At 42.0% G+C, this 16,997-nt stretch overlaps 1 protein-coding gene across 3 annotated transcripts in view; it reads left to right on the top strand.

Annotated features, from left to right (window-relative positions):
- LOC137426979 (glucagon-like peptide 1 receptor) overlaps window positions 1–16,997 on the top strand; it is a 146,185-nt gene that overhangs the window by 55,552 nt on the left and 73,636 nt on the right. For all 3 annotated transcript variants that reach the window (XM_078778801.1, XM_068116053.2, XM_068116054.2), the window contains exon 13: window positions 2,392–2,433. In XM_078778801.1, the coding sequence (XP_078634927.1) occupies window positions 2,392–2,433 (42 nt within the window). The remainder of the gene's footprint in view (window positions 1–2,391; window positions 2,434–16,997) is intronic.

The following is a 16,997-nucleotide window of genomic DNA, read 5'->3' as shown; positions in this document are numbered from 1 at the left end:
ACTACCCTTATACACCACTACTACTACTACTACTACTACCACTACTACCCTTATATACCACTACTACTACTACTACTACTACTACAACAACCATTATATACCACTACTACTACTACTACTACCCTTATATACCACTACTACTACTACTACTACTACTACTACTACCCTTATATACCACTACTACTACTACTACCCTTATATACCACTACTAGTAATACTACATGACTACTACCCTTATATACTACTACTACTACTGCACGACTACTACCCTTATATACCACTACTACTACTACCCTTATATACCACTACTACTACTGCACGACTACTACCCTTATATACCACTACTACTACTACCCTTATATACTACTACTACTACTACCCTTATATACCACTACTACTACTGCACGACTACTACCCTTATATACCACTACTACTACTACCCTTATATACCACTACTACTAGTGCACGCCCTCTACCCTTATATACCACTACTACTACTACCCTTATATACCACTACTACTACTGCACGACTACTACCCTTATATACCACTACTACTACTACCCTTATATACCACTACTACTAGTGCACGACCGCTACCCTTATATACCACTACTACTACTACCCTTATATACTACTACTACTACTGCACGACTACTACCCTTATATACCACTACTACTACTACTACCCTTATATACCACTACTACTAGTGGACGACCTCTACCCTTATATACTACTACTACTACCCTTATATACCACTACTACTACTACCCTTATATACCACTACTACTACTGCACGACTACTACCCTTATATACTACTACTGCACGACTACTACCCTTATATACCACTACTACTACTGCACGACTACTACCCTTATATACTACTACTACTGCACGACTACTACCCTTATATACCACTACTACTACTACCCTTATATACCACTACTACTACTACCCTTATATACCACTACTACTAGTGCACGACCGCTACCCTTATATACCACTACTACTATATTACGACTTCCATGACCCAATTAATCCCACCTTCTTGTGGTCGTCGTCCTCACGACTTTCTCCTATCCACATGACCCTATCCTGATCATCCTCTCTCTGATCACCCACGACCCTCTCCACCACTTCCATCCACCTCGAGCCTGTTCCGCCCCATTTCCCTCCTGCCAACTGCATCCATATTAAAGACCTTCCTGATGCGCAATTTGAAAGATGTGATGAAGCTGATCTGTTCATTATTTTTTGTTATTTAAATCGTGAAAGTACAAATATTATTATAATGTACAAAATATAAATTGAGAAACTACTGGATAAGTGCATTCATCAGGACCTTTGGTCTCCTCGAATAAGATCAAATGCAAAGAGGTGGAATAAAAACAATAGGCATGGATTTGTACTTCTTCTTTAATGGCCACAATTATTCCCACGTTCTTGGGGGGTTGGCCGGAGGAAGCTTGGCCCAAGTCTTTCACGAACTGGATGGCCAGGCCTGATGTTCGACTAAGATTTGCGCAATAAATTGTAATTTGTTTGTGGTGCCGGCGATAGCTCGCCTTCTCTTTGATAAGGACACCGTGGGATCTTTAACATGCGCCAACCAATACGGGTCCAGTTTAACGTCCATCCGAGGGACGGCACACACATTGAGCAATCACCCTGGGTGCGAAACACTGAGATGACTGTTTATAGCTGGGTCGAGATTCGCTTAGAGGTGAGTCCATCTATACATACCTCTATGTCTAGGCCATCCTACCAGCCCAAGCATATACAATCGTGGTGAACACTTATTTTCTACCAACACGTCATAATAGCTAAGCGGTACACCTTTTAAGTGGTACACTATGACCATACAAGTAAAGACCACAGAGCACAGATGGTATTTTTAAAGCATGATATTGTGAATCACTGTGGTCACCTGTAGTGTATAAAAAACACAAGGTGACCATGACGTCACCTCTCCACACATCGATCCACCATTGCAGGTCCTATAATAATGGCTGTAATGAGAGTGTATAGTTGGTCGTAAAAGGATACGATCGTTGCCGCTCGGCAAGCAGAGATATTTATAATCTTGTAGACATATATGAGGTCAGGTTTGCCCTATGGGATTGTGGTGGATCAGTGTTACCACCAGTCTATGTTAGACCTTGAAGTTCCACAGAGACATCTTGAAATCGATCTGTTTGGCACAAGCAGGGCCGGTAATGGCTGTACCCTGGCCTGGCCAACATACACACGGACAGGGACCGTAGTCGTACAGGACAACTGACTGCTATAGCACCACCGCTCACCGAGTTGGAAAGCTAAATTACATTGCATTAACTTGCTTGATTTGTACAATACCTAACATTGTAATTGTGTTTTCTTTTTGTCGCACAGGGTTTCTTCGTATCCATGCTGTACTGCTTTGCAAATGGCGAGGTAAGGGAACTCCGCTAAGGTTTTATTGTGTGCTGCAGATTCACCATAAATTGATTTTGTCATTTTAGGTGGATCCATAAAGCATGGCTATATTTATGCTAAGAGGTGGGAGGTGTGTAGGAGTTAGACATTATGGAAATTGTCTGCTGTGGGGTTATTCCTGCTGAACTAGACCGGACAAACCTCAAATGGAATCAGGCCTAGTAGCACAAACTGTCTCACCTCACAACCTCCCACCCCAATAACGGCAACAATGACACGAAAATAATTCCACCTGTCTCTTTTTCTCTTTCTCTCTCTCTCTCAACCTGATTGGATGACCTTTTATAACACAACAAAGTTATGCACCTGCTGTTCAGAGAGGTTCTCAGCTAAAATGATCAAAACCTCGATCGTGGCTGATGTCTAGCTGATGATCCAGAAGGTCGTCAAATGAGGCACTCAATAAGCTGAAATACTGTGGCCTGCAAAAGTATCCCCCCCCCCCCCCCCCCACCAATAATGCCACATTTGGATGAATTCCGAATTAGGTAGAAGCAACTTTTTCTAAAATTAACTTTTTTATTCATAACTAAAAAGATCAAACTAAACACTTATAGTTGAAGGAAGTCGGCAATGGAACGTCATGAATACCTGCAAAAAACATGTACAAATCTATATTCACTGGTTGCAAAAGTATTCAGCCCCTTAGGTCAGTACTTGGTGAAAGCAGCTTTTGCAGCAATGTCGACGAGTCTTTTTGGGGTCATTCTCTACCAGCTTTGCACAGTGAGATGATTAAATGCTTGCTCATTCTTCATGTGAAAATTGCTCTTGTTCCACCATGTTTGATGGAGATCGTCGATGGACTGCAATCTTCAAGTCTCGCCATAAATGTTCAACTTAGTTAATGTCAGGATTTTGACTGGACCACTCAATAACATTAATTTTTTTCTTATTCAGCCCCTCCAGTGTGGCTTCAGCTTTGTGATTTTGATCATTGTCCTGCTGAAATGTGAATCTCCTACGCAGTTTCAGATTCATGGGTGACTCAAGCAGGTTTTCATCAAGGATTCTCCTGTACTTTTCACCGTCCATTGTCCCTTCTATCCTGACAAGCTTGCGAGTCCCTGCTGATGAAAAGCAGCCCCATAACATGATGCTGCCACCACCACACTTGACAGTATGGATGGTGTTGACTGGGTGATGTACAGTTTAGGTTTGCACTAGATGTAACACTTTGAATTTCAACCAAAAATTTCAATTTTTGTCTGATCTGACCACAAAACTTCTCTCCACATGCCTGCAGTATCAATGAGATGCTTCCCACAAACTCCATACGAGCTTTTAGATGCGTCTTTTTCAGCAATGGCTTCTTTCTTGCCAATTGGAATCTCCCGCGATGAAGCTATCTCTGAGGGCCTTTCACTCACTCACCGCAGGCAGGTAGGTGGTCTTTCTGTCTTCTACCGACTCCTCTCCGGCCTTGCACCCCCAGCTCTCTCTGTGCTCTGTCCCCCAAATATTCCTACAGGTCGCACAAGATCTGCCAGCAACCCTCTGATGGTTAAACTGCCGAAATCTCGGCTCTCCGCTCACCTTCACTCTTTCATTCCTCTTTTCTCCCGCCTCTGGAACAAACTCCCTCACTCCCTTCAATCCCACTCCTCCCTCCAGGTCTTTAAAACAGCTGTTCACCACCATCTCTTATCTTCCCCCATCCAAAACCTTGATCTTTTCTACCCCCGCTAATTCACCCCAGATCCACCTTGTTTGAAATTCCAACTTCTTTCCTGGAAGTCCTGGCAGTGTCCATATGTTTTATACCTCTCCCACTGCCCCCTTCCCACGCCCCCCCCCCCCCAAAGCCCTCACCCTCTCTCAGATCTCTCGATGTCTCCATGTCTCTCGGTCCCTGCTCTCAAATGTTGTGTTTGTGTCCTTCCCCCTCTCTCCCCATCTTGTCTACCGCTCCCTATGTTATATGTTTTATGTGTCGGTTTGTCTTTCTGTGTGTTCATGTGATTAATGTTCGCTCTTTCACGAGCCTCGATATTGTATACAAAAAAAAAAAAAAAAAAAAAAAAAAAAAAAACCTGTTCATATAGGCCAGCTTTGTGGAAGGGAATGGGATATTGCTCAATTGATGAACACTGACCCCCCATCTTGGCCATAAAGCCTTGCAGATCTTTCAAAGTCATTGTTGGATTTACAGTGACATTCCAAAAACCAGTTTCCTCCTTGCCCGACTGCTGAGTTTGAATGGACGATCTGATCTGGGTCGAGTCTGGGTGGTATGATACATCTTCCACATCTTCATGATGGATTTCTCCATACTCAAAGGGATAATGAGGTACTTTGAAATCTTTTATAACCCTCTCCTGAAAGGTGCTTCTCCACCACTTTGTATCTGACTTCTTTGGAAAGCTCCTTGGTCTTCATGTTCACCTTGTTGGTTGACCAAGTGAGTTGCACCACAAAACTCTTTAGATAAGTGGGGGAGCCTAATATTCAAGTTAAACCACTAATTACATACAGGTGAAACCTATTACACTTATTTTGTAACATTTCAAACAAATAATTTTCTCCTGAAGTGATTTAGGGTTAATTACGTGAAGGGTTTGAATACTTATGCAACTGAGAATCATCTGATTTTCTCTGAGAATCTAACTTCACAATTTATCTATATATTTTTTAGCTCTATCACTGTGGAGTAGTTTGTGAAGACTATATATATATATATATATATATATATATATATATATATATATATATATATATATATATATATGAAGTTTGATTTGAAAGCGTCATGACAAATAATCTGAGGTGGCATCAAAATGTGAAAACTTTGTGGAGGGGGGTGAATACTTTGCAGGCCAGTGTGTGTGTGTGTGTGTGTGTGTGTGTGTGTGTGTGTGTGTGTGTGTGTGTGTGTATAAAGGCCTACTCTTTTGAAATGTGCCAGGGTATCTTTAATGTCCAGCAATAATTGAAAGCAGACAGAACTGGCATACCATTGATATCCTCAGTGTTGTCAGTCCCACCCTGCCTGTGAAGCGTGGGAATCAAACCCGGAAAAAACAGCTGAAAGGTGAGTATGCTTTCTCTGAGGTATCCTGTCAGGCTCATCACTATAGTCTTGATGTTAACAAACAAATCCACCTGACCATTGCCCACTATGCAGTTTGGGTAGTGCTCAATAGTAACACACAATGGAGATCTATATCTGGGACTATAACCACCTCGATCCCTTTGTAGGGGTAGCGGAACCGGAGGGAGGGGGGAAGGGATCCATCTAGTGCAAACCTCCACCCCCATACAATTTGACCAGGTACATAAAGTGCCCTTTTCTGTGTAAAGAAGTGTCCTTTTGATGAGAGTAAAGTGCCCTTTTGATGAGTCAAATGTATCCTAACGATAGTGAAAAAGTGCCCTTTCAATGCTGAAAAAGTTCCTTTAAACGACAAAAAGGGCATTATTTTCATCAAGAAATGCTTTTCGTGATGTGTAAACTACCTTGTAGGGAAAGGTTCCCCTTCATGGTGAAATACGAGTCTCTTTCCTCACAATATTGTCCTTTTCATTGTGAAATTTAGGGGAAAACAAATCTTTTATTGATCGAGTTTTAATGATTTAAAAGGGGGTGGTGGAGAGAGAGAGAGAGAGAGAGAGAGAGAGAGAGAGAGAGAGAGAGAGAGAGAGAGATGGAGATGGAGATGGAGATGGAGATGGAGATGGAGATGGAAATGTCGGAATGATGACAAACTCAAGCAGGCTCCCTATAAAATGGCCAAACAGACAACATGTTTTTCAAAGGTTTCCTAAAGAATATCCGTTTGAGTACAGTATTAAATAATTACTGACGTCATACTAAGTGCGCAAAAGTCACTGTATCTTTACTTCCACTGTAATGTAGACATAGAAAGAGGGCGACAAATTCAGGGAATTGTGGGAAAAAGGCTTTCTGCGATGCCAGCAAATCCTGCTGCTCACTAATTACATAACTCCACTGGACCTCTGTAGTTTCATTCCAACATTATCTGTCTATTGACATTGTTATAACTTTTTGTGGATGCAAAGTCGAGGCTTATGGAGGAGCTAGAACATAGAATGGATCAGGATGTAACAGAACAAAAGTAACAGTAGAAAGAGAGGGGGAAAACACCAACAGCAGGGATGAGGGACAAAATAGAGGGAGACTTGGAGAACTCAGGGATGTGGGCTGGGGAAGGACACAGGGGTTGGACAAGATGGACACAGAAGGAAACTCTCAGGAATCAAAAAACTGCAAACATGGAAAGAGGTATAGCAAAAGGGTTTTGGTGTTATGGGGTTAAGCAAGAAACGTGTTTTTCATTAATCCTTTTATTATATGGCACAGTATTACAGTATAATCAGGGTCTGTGGTATCATAGACAACAGATATTGCATCACATGAATTTCTAAAACAAATACAAAAGTCACATCCCGATATCCGATGCCTTTGTTGCTATTATTATTGCTATTCCTTTTCCTAACCACATTTATTTCTCATTTCTATTCCATACCAATAAATAGCTCTGCCATAATTCCTATTTCTATTCTTCTTCTTCTAATTATTAACTCCACCACCAACGGAGGATGGAGGCGATGTTTTCACCACTGTCTGTTTATTACTTGCCAGAAAAGATTCCGGCAAGTATGTTGATCGGTTGGTTTGTCTGTCTGTTTGTTACTTGCCGGAAAAGATTCCGGCAAGTATGTTGATCGGTTGGTTTGTCTGTCTGTTTGTTACTTGCCGGAAAAGATTCCGGCAAGTATGTTGATCGGTTGGTTTGTCTGTCTGTTTGTTACTTGCCGGAAAAGATTCCGGCAAGTATGTTGATCGGTTGGTTTGTCTGTCTGTTTGTTACTTGCCGGAAAAGATTCCGGCAAGTATGTTGATCGGTTGGTTTGTCTGTCTGTTTGTTACTTGCCGGAAAAGATTCCGGCAAGTATGTTGATCTGTTCGTTTGTTACTTGCCGGAAAAGATTCCGGCAAGTATGTTGATCTGTTCGTTTGTTACTTGCCGGAAAAAATTTCCGGCAAGTATGTTGATCTGTTCGTTTGTTTGTCTGTCTGTCTGTCTGTCTGTCTGTTTGTCTGTCTGTTTGCAGCACTGCGTCTACACCGTTGCACGTAGAATCGCCAAACTTTGCACAAATATTGGTCTTGCCCTGGAATAGACTGTGCCCAATTGATGACGTCATCGGTGACGTGGTTTGGCCGCCATCTTGGAAAAACCGAAAAACTTTGCACCTCTATATCTCCGAAAGTACTGAACAGAAAAAATTGAGACATGGCTCATTGTAAAGAACTCTCCATGGGGAATAAAATATGTAAATGATGACGTCATCAGTCACGTGGTTCGGTCGCCATCTTGGAAAAACGGCAAAACGTTGCGCCACTATATCTCCAAAAGTGCTGAACAGAAAAAATTGAGACCTGGCTCATTGTAAAGAACTCTCCATGGGGAATAAAATATGTTAATGATGACGTCATATGTCACGTGGTCGGCCGCCATCTTGGAAAAACCGAAAAACTTTGCACCACTATATCTCCAAAAGTGCTGAACAGAAAAAATTGAGACATGGCTCATTGTAAAGAACTCTCCATGGGGAATAAAATATGTTAATGATGACGTCATCAGTCACGTGGTCGGCCACCATCTTGGAAAAACGGCAAAACTTTGCACCACAAAATCTCCAAAAGTCCTGAACAGAAAAAATTGAGACATGGCTCATTGTAAAGAACTCTCCATGGGGAATAAAATATGTTAATGATGATGTCATATGTCACGTGGTCGGCCGCCATCTTGGAAAAACGGCAAAACTTTGCACCACTATATCTCCAAAAGTGCTGAACAGAAAAAATTGAGACATGGCTCATTGTAAAGAACTCTCCATGGGGAATAAAATATGTTAATGATGACGTCATCAGTCACGTGGTTCGGCCGCCATCTTGGAAAAACCGAAAAACTCTGCACCTCCACATCTCCAAAAGTCCTGAATAGAAAAAATTGAGGCATGGCTCATTGTAAAGAACTCTCCATGGGGAATAAAATATGTTAATGATGACGTCATCGGTCACGTGGTTCGGCCGCCATATTTGTCCTAAATGGCGGATAAAAAAGTACATTCCGGCAAGTCCTCGGTCTCTGACCGATTTTTCATCTGTCTGTTTGTCTGTTTGTCTGTTTGTCTGTTTGCAGCACTGCGTCTACACCGTTGCACGTAGAATCGCCAAACTTGGCACACATATTGGTCTTGCCCTCTAATATACTGTGCCCAAATGATGACGTCATCGGTGACGTGGTTCGGCCGCCATCTTGGAAAAACCGAAAAACTTTACACCTCCATATCTCCGAAAGTGCTGAACAGAAAAAATTGAGACATGGCTCATTGTAAATAACTCTCCATGGGGAATAAAATATGTTACTGATGAAGTCATCAGTCACGTGGTTCGGCCGCCATCTTGGAAAAACCGAAAAACTTTGCACCTCCATATCTCCGAAAGTGCTGAACAGAAAAAATTGAGACATGGCTCATTGTAAAGAACTCTCCATGGGGAATAAAATATGTTAATGATGACGTCATCAGTCACGTGGTCGGCCGCCATCTTGGAAAAACGGCAAAACTTTGCACCACGATATCTCCAAAAGTGCTGAATAGAAAAAATTGAGACATGGCTCATTGTAAAGAACTCTCCATGGCGAATAAAATATGTTAATGATGACGTCATATGTCACGTGGTCGGCCGCCATCTTGGAGAAACCGAAAAACTTTGCACCTCCATATCTCCGGAAGTGCTGAACAGAAAAAATTGAGACATGGCTCATTGGTAAGAACTCTCCATGGGGAATAAAATATGTTAATGATGACGTCATATGTCACGTGGTCGGCCGCCATCTTGGAAAAACCGAAAAACTTTGCACCTCCATATCTCCGAAAGTGCTGAATAGAAAAAATTGAGACATGGCTCATTGTAAAGAACTCTCCATGGGGAATAAAATATGTTAATGATGATATCATCGGTCACGTGGTTCGGCCGCCATATTTGTTCTAAATGGCCGATAAAAAGTACATTCCGGCAAGTCCTCGGTCTCTGACCGATTTTTCATTACTTGCCGGAAAAGATTCCGGCAAGTATGTTGATCTGTTCGTTTGTTACTTGCCGGAAAAATTTTTCCGGCAAGTATGTTGATCTGTTCGTTTGTCTGTCTGTTTGTCTGTCTGTCTGTCTGTCTGTCTGTCTGTCTGTCTGTTTGCAGCACTGCGTCTACACCGTTGCACGGCGAATCGCCAAACTTTGCACACATATTGGTCTTGCCCTGGAATAGACTGTGCCCAATTGATGACGTCATCGGTGACGTGGTTCGGCCGCCATCTTGGAAAAACTGAAAAACCTTGCACCTCTATATCTCCGAAAGTACTGAACAGAAAAAATTGAGACATGGCTCATTGTAAAGAACTCTCCATGGGGAATAAAATATGTAAATGATGACGTCATCAGTCACGTGGTTCGGTCGCCATCTTGGAAAAACGGCAAAACGTTGCGCCACTATATCTCCAAAAGTGCTGAACAGAAAAAATTGAGACATGGCTCATTGTAAAGAACTCTCCATGGGGAATAAAATATGTTAATGATGACGTCATATGTCACGTGGTCGGCCGCCATCTTGGAAAAACGGCAAAACTTTGCACCACTGTATCTCCAAAAGTGCTGAACAGAAAAAATTGAGACATGGCTCATTGTAAAGAACTCTCCATGGGGAATAAAATATGTTAATGATGACGTCATCAGTCGCGTGGTCGGCCGCCATCTTGGAAAAACCGAAAAACCTAGCACCTCCATATCTCCGAAAGTGCTGAATAGAAAAAATTGAGACATGGCTCATTGTCAAGAACTCTCCATGTGGAATAAAATATGTTAATGATGACGTCATCGGTCACGTGGTGCGGCCGCCATCTTGGAAAAACGGGAAAAAAATTCACCTCCATATCTCCGAAAGTGCTGAATAGAAAAAATTGAGACATGGCTCATTGGAAAGAACTCTCCAGGGGGAATAAAATAAGTTAATGATGACGTCATCGGTCACGTGGTTCGGCCGCCATCTTGGAAAATCCGAAAAACGTTGCACCTCTATCTCCAAAAGTGCTGAACAGAAAAAATTGAGACATGGCTCATTGGAAAGAACTCTCCAGGGGGAATAAAATATGTTAATGATGTCGTCATCGGTCACGTGGTTCGGCCGCCATCTTGGAAAATCCGAAAAACGTTGCACCTCTATCTCCAAAAGTGCTGAACAGAAAAAATTGAGACATGGCTCATTGTAAAGAACTCTCCGTGGGGAATAAAATATGTTAATGATGATGTCATCGGTCAGGTGGTTCAGCCGCCATATTTGTCCTAAATGGCCGATAAAAAAGTAAATTCCGGCAAGTCCTCGGTCTCTGACCGATTTTTCATTACTTGCCGGAAAAATTTTCCGGCAAGTATGTTGATCTGTTCGTTTGTTTGTCTGTCTGTCTGTCTGTTTGCAGCACTGCGTCTACACCGTTGCACGTAGAATCGCCAAACTTTGCACACATATTGGTCTTGCCCTGGAATAGACTGTGCCCAATTGATGACGTCATTGGTCACGTGGTTCGGCCGCCATCTTGGAAAAACCGAAAAAAAATTGCCGTGAAAAAAACAAAAATTGACACATGGCTTCTGGTAAAGAACTCTCCATGGGGAATAAAATATGTTAATGTTGACGTCATAGGTCACGTGGTTCGGCCGCCATCTTGGAAAAACGGCAAAACTTTGCACCTCCATATCTCTGAAAGTACTGAATAGAAAAAATTGAGACATGGCTCATTGTAAAGAACTCTCCATGGGGAATAAAATATGTTAATGATGACGTCATCAGTCACGTGGTCGGCCGCCATCTTGGAAAAACGGCAAAACTTTGCACCACTATATCTCCAAAAGTGCTGAACAGAAAAAATTGAGACATGTCTCATTGTAAAGAACTCTCCATGGGGAATAAAATATGTTAATGATGATGTCATATGTCACGTGGTCGGCCGCCATCTTGGAAAAACGGCAAAACTTTGCACCTCTATATCTCCAAAAGTGCTGAGCAGAAAAAATTGAGACATGGCTCATTGTAAACAACTTTCCATGGGGAATAAAATATGTTAATGATGACGTCATCTATCACGTGGTTCAGCCGCCATATTTGTTCTAAATGGCCGATAAAAAAGTACATTCCGGCAAGTCCTCGGTCTCTGACCGATTTTTCATTTGTCTGTTTGTCTGTTTGTCTGTTTGTCTGTTTGCAGCACTACGTCTACACCGTTGCACGTAGAATCGCCAAACTTGGCACACATATTGGTCTTGCCCTCTAATATACTGTGCCCAAATGATGACGTCATCAGTCACGTGGTTCGGCCGCCATCTTGGAAAAACCGAAAAATTTTGCACCTCGATATCTCAAAGTGCTGAACAGAAAAAATTGAGCCATGGCTCATTGTAAAGAACTCTCCATTGGGAATAAAACATGTTAATGATGACGTCATAGGTCACGTGGTTCGGCCGCCATCTTGGAAAAACGGCAAAACTTTGCACCACTATTACTCCAAAAGTGCTGAACAGAAAAAATTGAGACATGGCTCATTGTAAAGAACTCTCCATGGGGAATAAAATATGTTAATGATGACGTCATATGTCACGTGGTTCGGCCGCCATCTTGGAAAAACCGGAAAACGTTACACCTCCATATCTCCGAAAGTCCTGAATAGAAAAACTTGGGACGTGGCTCAATGTAAAGAACTCTCCATGGGGAATAAAATATGTTAATGATGACGTCATCAGTCACGTGGTTCGGCCGCCATCTTGGGAAAACCGAAAAATTTTGCACCTCGATATCTCAAAGTGCTGAACAGAAAAAATTGAGACATGGCTCATTGTAAAGAACTCTCCATGGGGAATAAAATATGTTAATGATGACGTCATCAGTCACGTGGTTCGGCCGCCATCTTGGGAAAACCGAAAAACTTTGCACCACTATATCTCCAAAAGTGCTGAACAGAAAAAATGGAGACATGGCTCATTGTGAAGAACTCTCCATGTGGAATAAAATATGTTAATGATGATGCCATCGGTCACGTGGTTCGGCCGCCATCTTGGAAAAACGGGAAAACTTTGCACCACTATATCTCCAAAAGTGCATAATGGAAAAAATTGAGACATGGCTCATTGTAAAGAACTCTCCATGGGGAATAAAATATATTAATGATGACGTCATCTATCACGTGGTTCAGCCGCCATATTTGTTCTAAATGGCTGATAAAAAAGTACATTCCGGCAAGTCCTCGGTCTCTGACCGATTTTTCATTACTTGCCGGAAAAAATTTTCCGGCAAGTATGTTGATCTGTTCGTTTGTTACTTGCCGGAAAAATTTTCCGGCAAGTATGTTGATCTGTTCGTTTGTTTGTCTGTTTGTCTGTTTGTCTGTTTGTCTGTTTGTCTGTTTGCAGCACTGCGTCTACACCGTTGCACGTAGAATCGCCAAACTTGGCACACATATTGGTCTTGCCCTCTAATATACTGTGCCCAAATGATGACGTCATCGGTCACGTGGTTCGGCCGCCATCTTGGAAAAACCGAAAAAATTTGCACCTCGATATCTCAAAGTGCTGAACAGAAAAAATTGAGACATGGCTCATTGTGAAGAACTCTCCATGGGGAATAAAACATGTTAATGATGACGTCATCAGTCACGTGGTTCGGCCGCCATCTTGGAAAAACCGAAAAACTTTGCACCTCTATATCTCCGAAAGTACTGAACAGAAAAAATTGAGACATGGCTCATTGTAAAGAACTCTCCATGGGGAATAAAATATGTTAATGATGACGTCATATGTCACGTGGTCGGCCGCCATCTTGGAAAAACGGCAAAACTTTGCACTACTATATCTCCAAAAGTGCTGAACAGAAAAAATTGAGACATGGCTCATTGTAAAGAACTCCATGGGGAATAAAATATGTTAATGATGACGTCATATGTCACGTGGTCGGCCGTCATCTTGGAAAAACGGCAAAACTTTGCACCACTATATCTCCAAAAGTGCTGAACAGAAAAAATTGAGACATGGCTCATTGTAAAGAACTCTCCATGGGGAATAAAATATGTTAATGATGACGTCATATGTCACGTGGTTCGGCCGCCATCTTGGGAAAAAATTGCACCTCCATATCTGAAAGTGCTGACTGGAAAAAATTGAGACATGGCTCGTTGTAAAGAACTCTCCATGGGGAATAAAATATGTTAATGATGACATCATCGGTCACGTGTTTCGGCCGCCATATTTGTCCTAAATGGCCGATAAAAAAGTACATTCCGGCAAGTCCTCGGTCTCTGACCGATTTTTCATTTGTCTGTTTGTCTGTTTGTTACTTGCCGGAAAAGATTCCGGCAAGTATGTTGATCTGTTCGTTTGTTTGTCTGTTTGTCTGTTTGTCTGTTTGTCTGTCTGTCTGTCTGTTTGCAGCACTGCGTCTACACCGTTGCACGTAGAATCGCCAAACTTTGCACACATATTGGTCTTGCCCTGGAATAGACTGTGCCCAATTGATGACGTCATCGGTGACGTGGTTCGGCCGCCATCTTGGAAAAACCGAAAAACTTTGCACCTCTATATCTCCGAAAGTACTGAACAGAAAAAATTGAGACATGGCTCATTGTAAAGAACTCTCCATGGGGAAAACAATATGTTAATGATGACGTCATATGTCACGTGGTCGGCCGCCATCTTGGAAAAACGGCAAAACTTTGCACCACTATATCTCCAAAAGTGCAGAACAGAAAAAATTGAGACATGGCTCATTGTAAAGAACTCTCCATGGGAAATAAAATATGTTAATGATGACGTCATCAGTCACGTGGTCGGCCGCCATCTTGGAAAAACGGCAAAACTTTGTACCACGAAAGCTCCAAAAGTGCTGAACAGAAAAAATTGAGACATGGCTCATTGTAAAGAACTCTCCATGGGGAATAAAATATGTTAATGATGATGTCATATGTCACGTGGTCGGCGGCCATCTTGGAAAAACCGAAAAACGTTGCACCTCCATATCTCCGAAAGTGCTCAATAGAAAAAATTGAGACATGGCCCATTGTAAAGAACTCTCCATGGGGAATGAAATATGTTAATGATGATGTCATCAGTCACGTGGTTCGCCCGCCATCTTGGAAAAACCGAAAAACTTTGCAATTCCACATCTCCAAAAGTCCTGAATAGAAAAAATTGAGACATGGCCCATTGTAAAGAACTCTCCATGGGGAATAAAATATGTTAATGATGACATCATCGGTCACGTGGTTCGGCCGCCATATTTGTCCTAAATGGCCAATAAAAAAGTACATTCCGGCAAGTCCTCGGTCTCTGACCGATTTTTCATCTGTTTGTCTGTTTGTCTGTTTGCAGCACTGCGTCTACACCGTTGCACGTAGAATCGCCAAACTTGGCACACATATTGGTCTTGCCCTCTAATATACTGTGCCCAAATGATGACGTCATCGGTCACGTGGTTCGGCCGCCATCTTGGAAAAACCGAAAAAATTTGCACCTCGATATCTCAAAGTGTTGAACAGAAAAAATTGAGACATGGCTCATTGTGAAGAACTCTCCATGGGGAATAAAACATGTTAATGATGACGTCATCAGTCGCGTGGTTCGGCCGCCATCTTGGAAAAACCGAAAAATTTGCACCTCCATATCTCCAAAAGTACTGAACCGAAAAAATTGAGACATGGCTCATTGTAAAGAACTCTCCATGGGGAATCAAATATGTTAATGATGACGTCATCAGTCACGTGGTTCGGCCGCCATCTTGGAAAAACTTTGCACCTCTATATCTCCGAAAGTGCTGAACAGAAAAAATTGAGACATGGCTCATTGTAAAGAACTCTCCATGGGGAATAAAATATGTAAATGATGATGTCATATGTCACGTGGTCGGCCGCCATCTTGGAAAAACGGCAAAAAATTTGCACCACTATATCTCCAAAAGTGCTGAACAGAAAAAATTGAGACATGGCTCATTGTAAAGAACTCTCCATGGGGAATAAAATTTGTTAATGATGACGTCATATGTCACGTGGTTCGGCCGCCATCTTGGAAAAACCGAAAAACCTAACACCTCCATATCTCTGAAAGTGCTGAATAGAAAAAATTGAGACATGACTCATTGTAAAGAACTCTCCATGGGGAATACAATATGTTAATAATGACGTCATCGGTCACGTGGTTTAGCCGCCATCTTGGAAAAACCTAGCACCTCCATATCTCCGAAAGTGCTGAATAGAAAAAATTGAGACATGGCTCATTGTAATGAACTCTCCATGGGGAATAAAATATGTTAATAATGACGTCATCGGTCACGTGGGTTAGCCGCCATCTTGGAAAAACCTAGCACCTCCATATCTCCGAAAGTGCTGAATAGAAAAAATTGAGACATGACTCATTGTAAAGAACTCTCCATGGGGAATAATATATGTTAATGATGACGTCATCGGTCACATGGTTCGGCCGCCATATTTGGCCTAAATGGCCGATAAAAAAGTACATTCCGGCAAGTCCTCGGTCTCTGACCGATTTTTCATCTGTTTGTCTGTTTGTCTGTTTGTTACTTGCCGGAAAAATTTTCCGGCAAGTATGTTGATCTGTTCGTTTGTTTGTCTGTCTGTCTGTTTGTCTGTCTGTTTGTCTGTCTGTTTGTCTGTTTGCAGCACTGCGTCTACACCGTTGCACGGAGAATCGCCAAACTTTGCACACATAATGGTCTTGCCCTCTAATATACTGTGCCTCAATGATGACGTCATCAGTGACGTGGTTCGGCCGCCATCTTGGAAAAACCGAATAAATTTGCACCTCTATATCTCCGAAAGTACTGAACAGAAAAAATTGAGACATGGCTCATTGTAAAGAACTCTCCATGGGGAATAAAATATGTTAATGATGACGTCATATGTCACGTGGTCGGCCGCCATCTTGGAAAAACGGCAAAACTTTGCACCACTATATCTCCAAAAGTGCTGAACAGAATAATTGAGACATGGCTCATTGTAAAGAACTCTCCATGGGGAATAAAATATGTTAATGATGACGTCATCAGTCACGTGGTCGGCCGCCATCTTGGAAAAACGGCAAAACTTTGCACCACAAAATCTCCAAAAGTGCTGAACAGAAAAAATTGAGACATGGCTCATTGTAAAGAACTCTCCATGCGGAATAAAATATGTAAATGATGACGTCATCAGTCACGTGGTTCGGTCGCCATCTTGGAAAAACGGCAAAACGTTGCGCCACGATATCTCCAAAAGTGCTGAACAGAAAAAATTGAGACATGGCTCATTGTAAAGAACTCTCCATGGGGAATAAAATATGTTAATGATGACGTCATATGTCACGTGGTCGGCCGCCATCTTGGAAAAACGGCAAAATTTTGCACCACTATATCGCCAAAAGTGCTGAACAGAAAAAATTGAGACATGGCTCATTGTAAAGAACT

The sequence above is a fragment of the Myxine glutinosa genome, chromosome 5 (assembly GCF_964187855.1).
Source record: "Myxine glutinosa chromosome 5, kmMyxGlut1.1, whole genome shotgun sequence".
NCBI lineage: Eukaryota > Metazoa > Chordata > Myxini > Myxiniformes > Myxinidae > Myxine > Myxine glutinosa.
The sequence above is the reverse complement of the archived record's forward strand: the minus strand, read 5'-3'. Positions and strand labels throughout refer to the sequence as shown.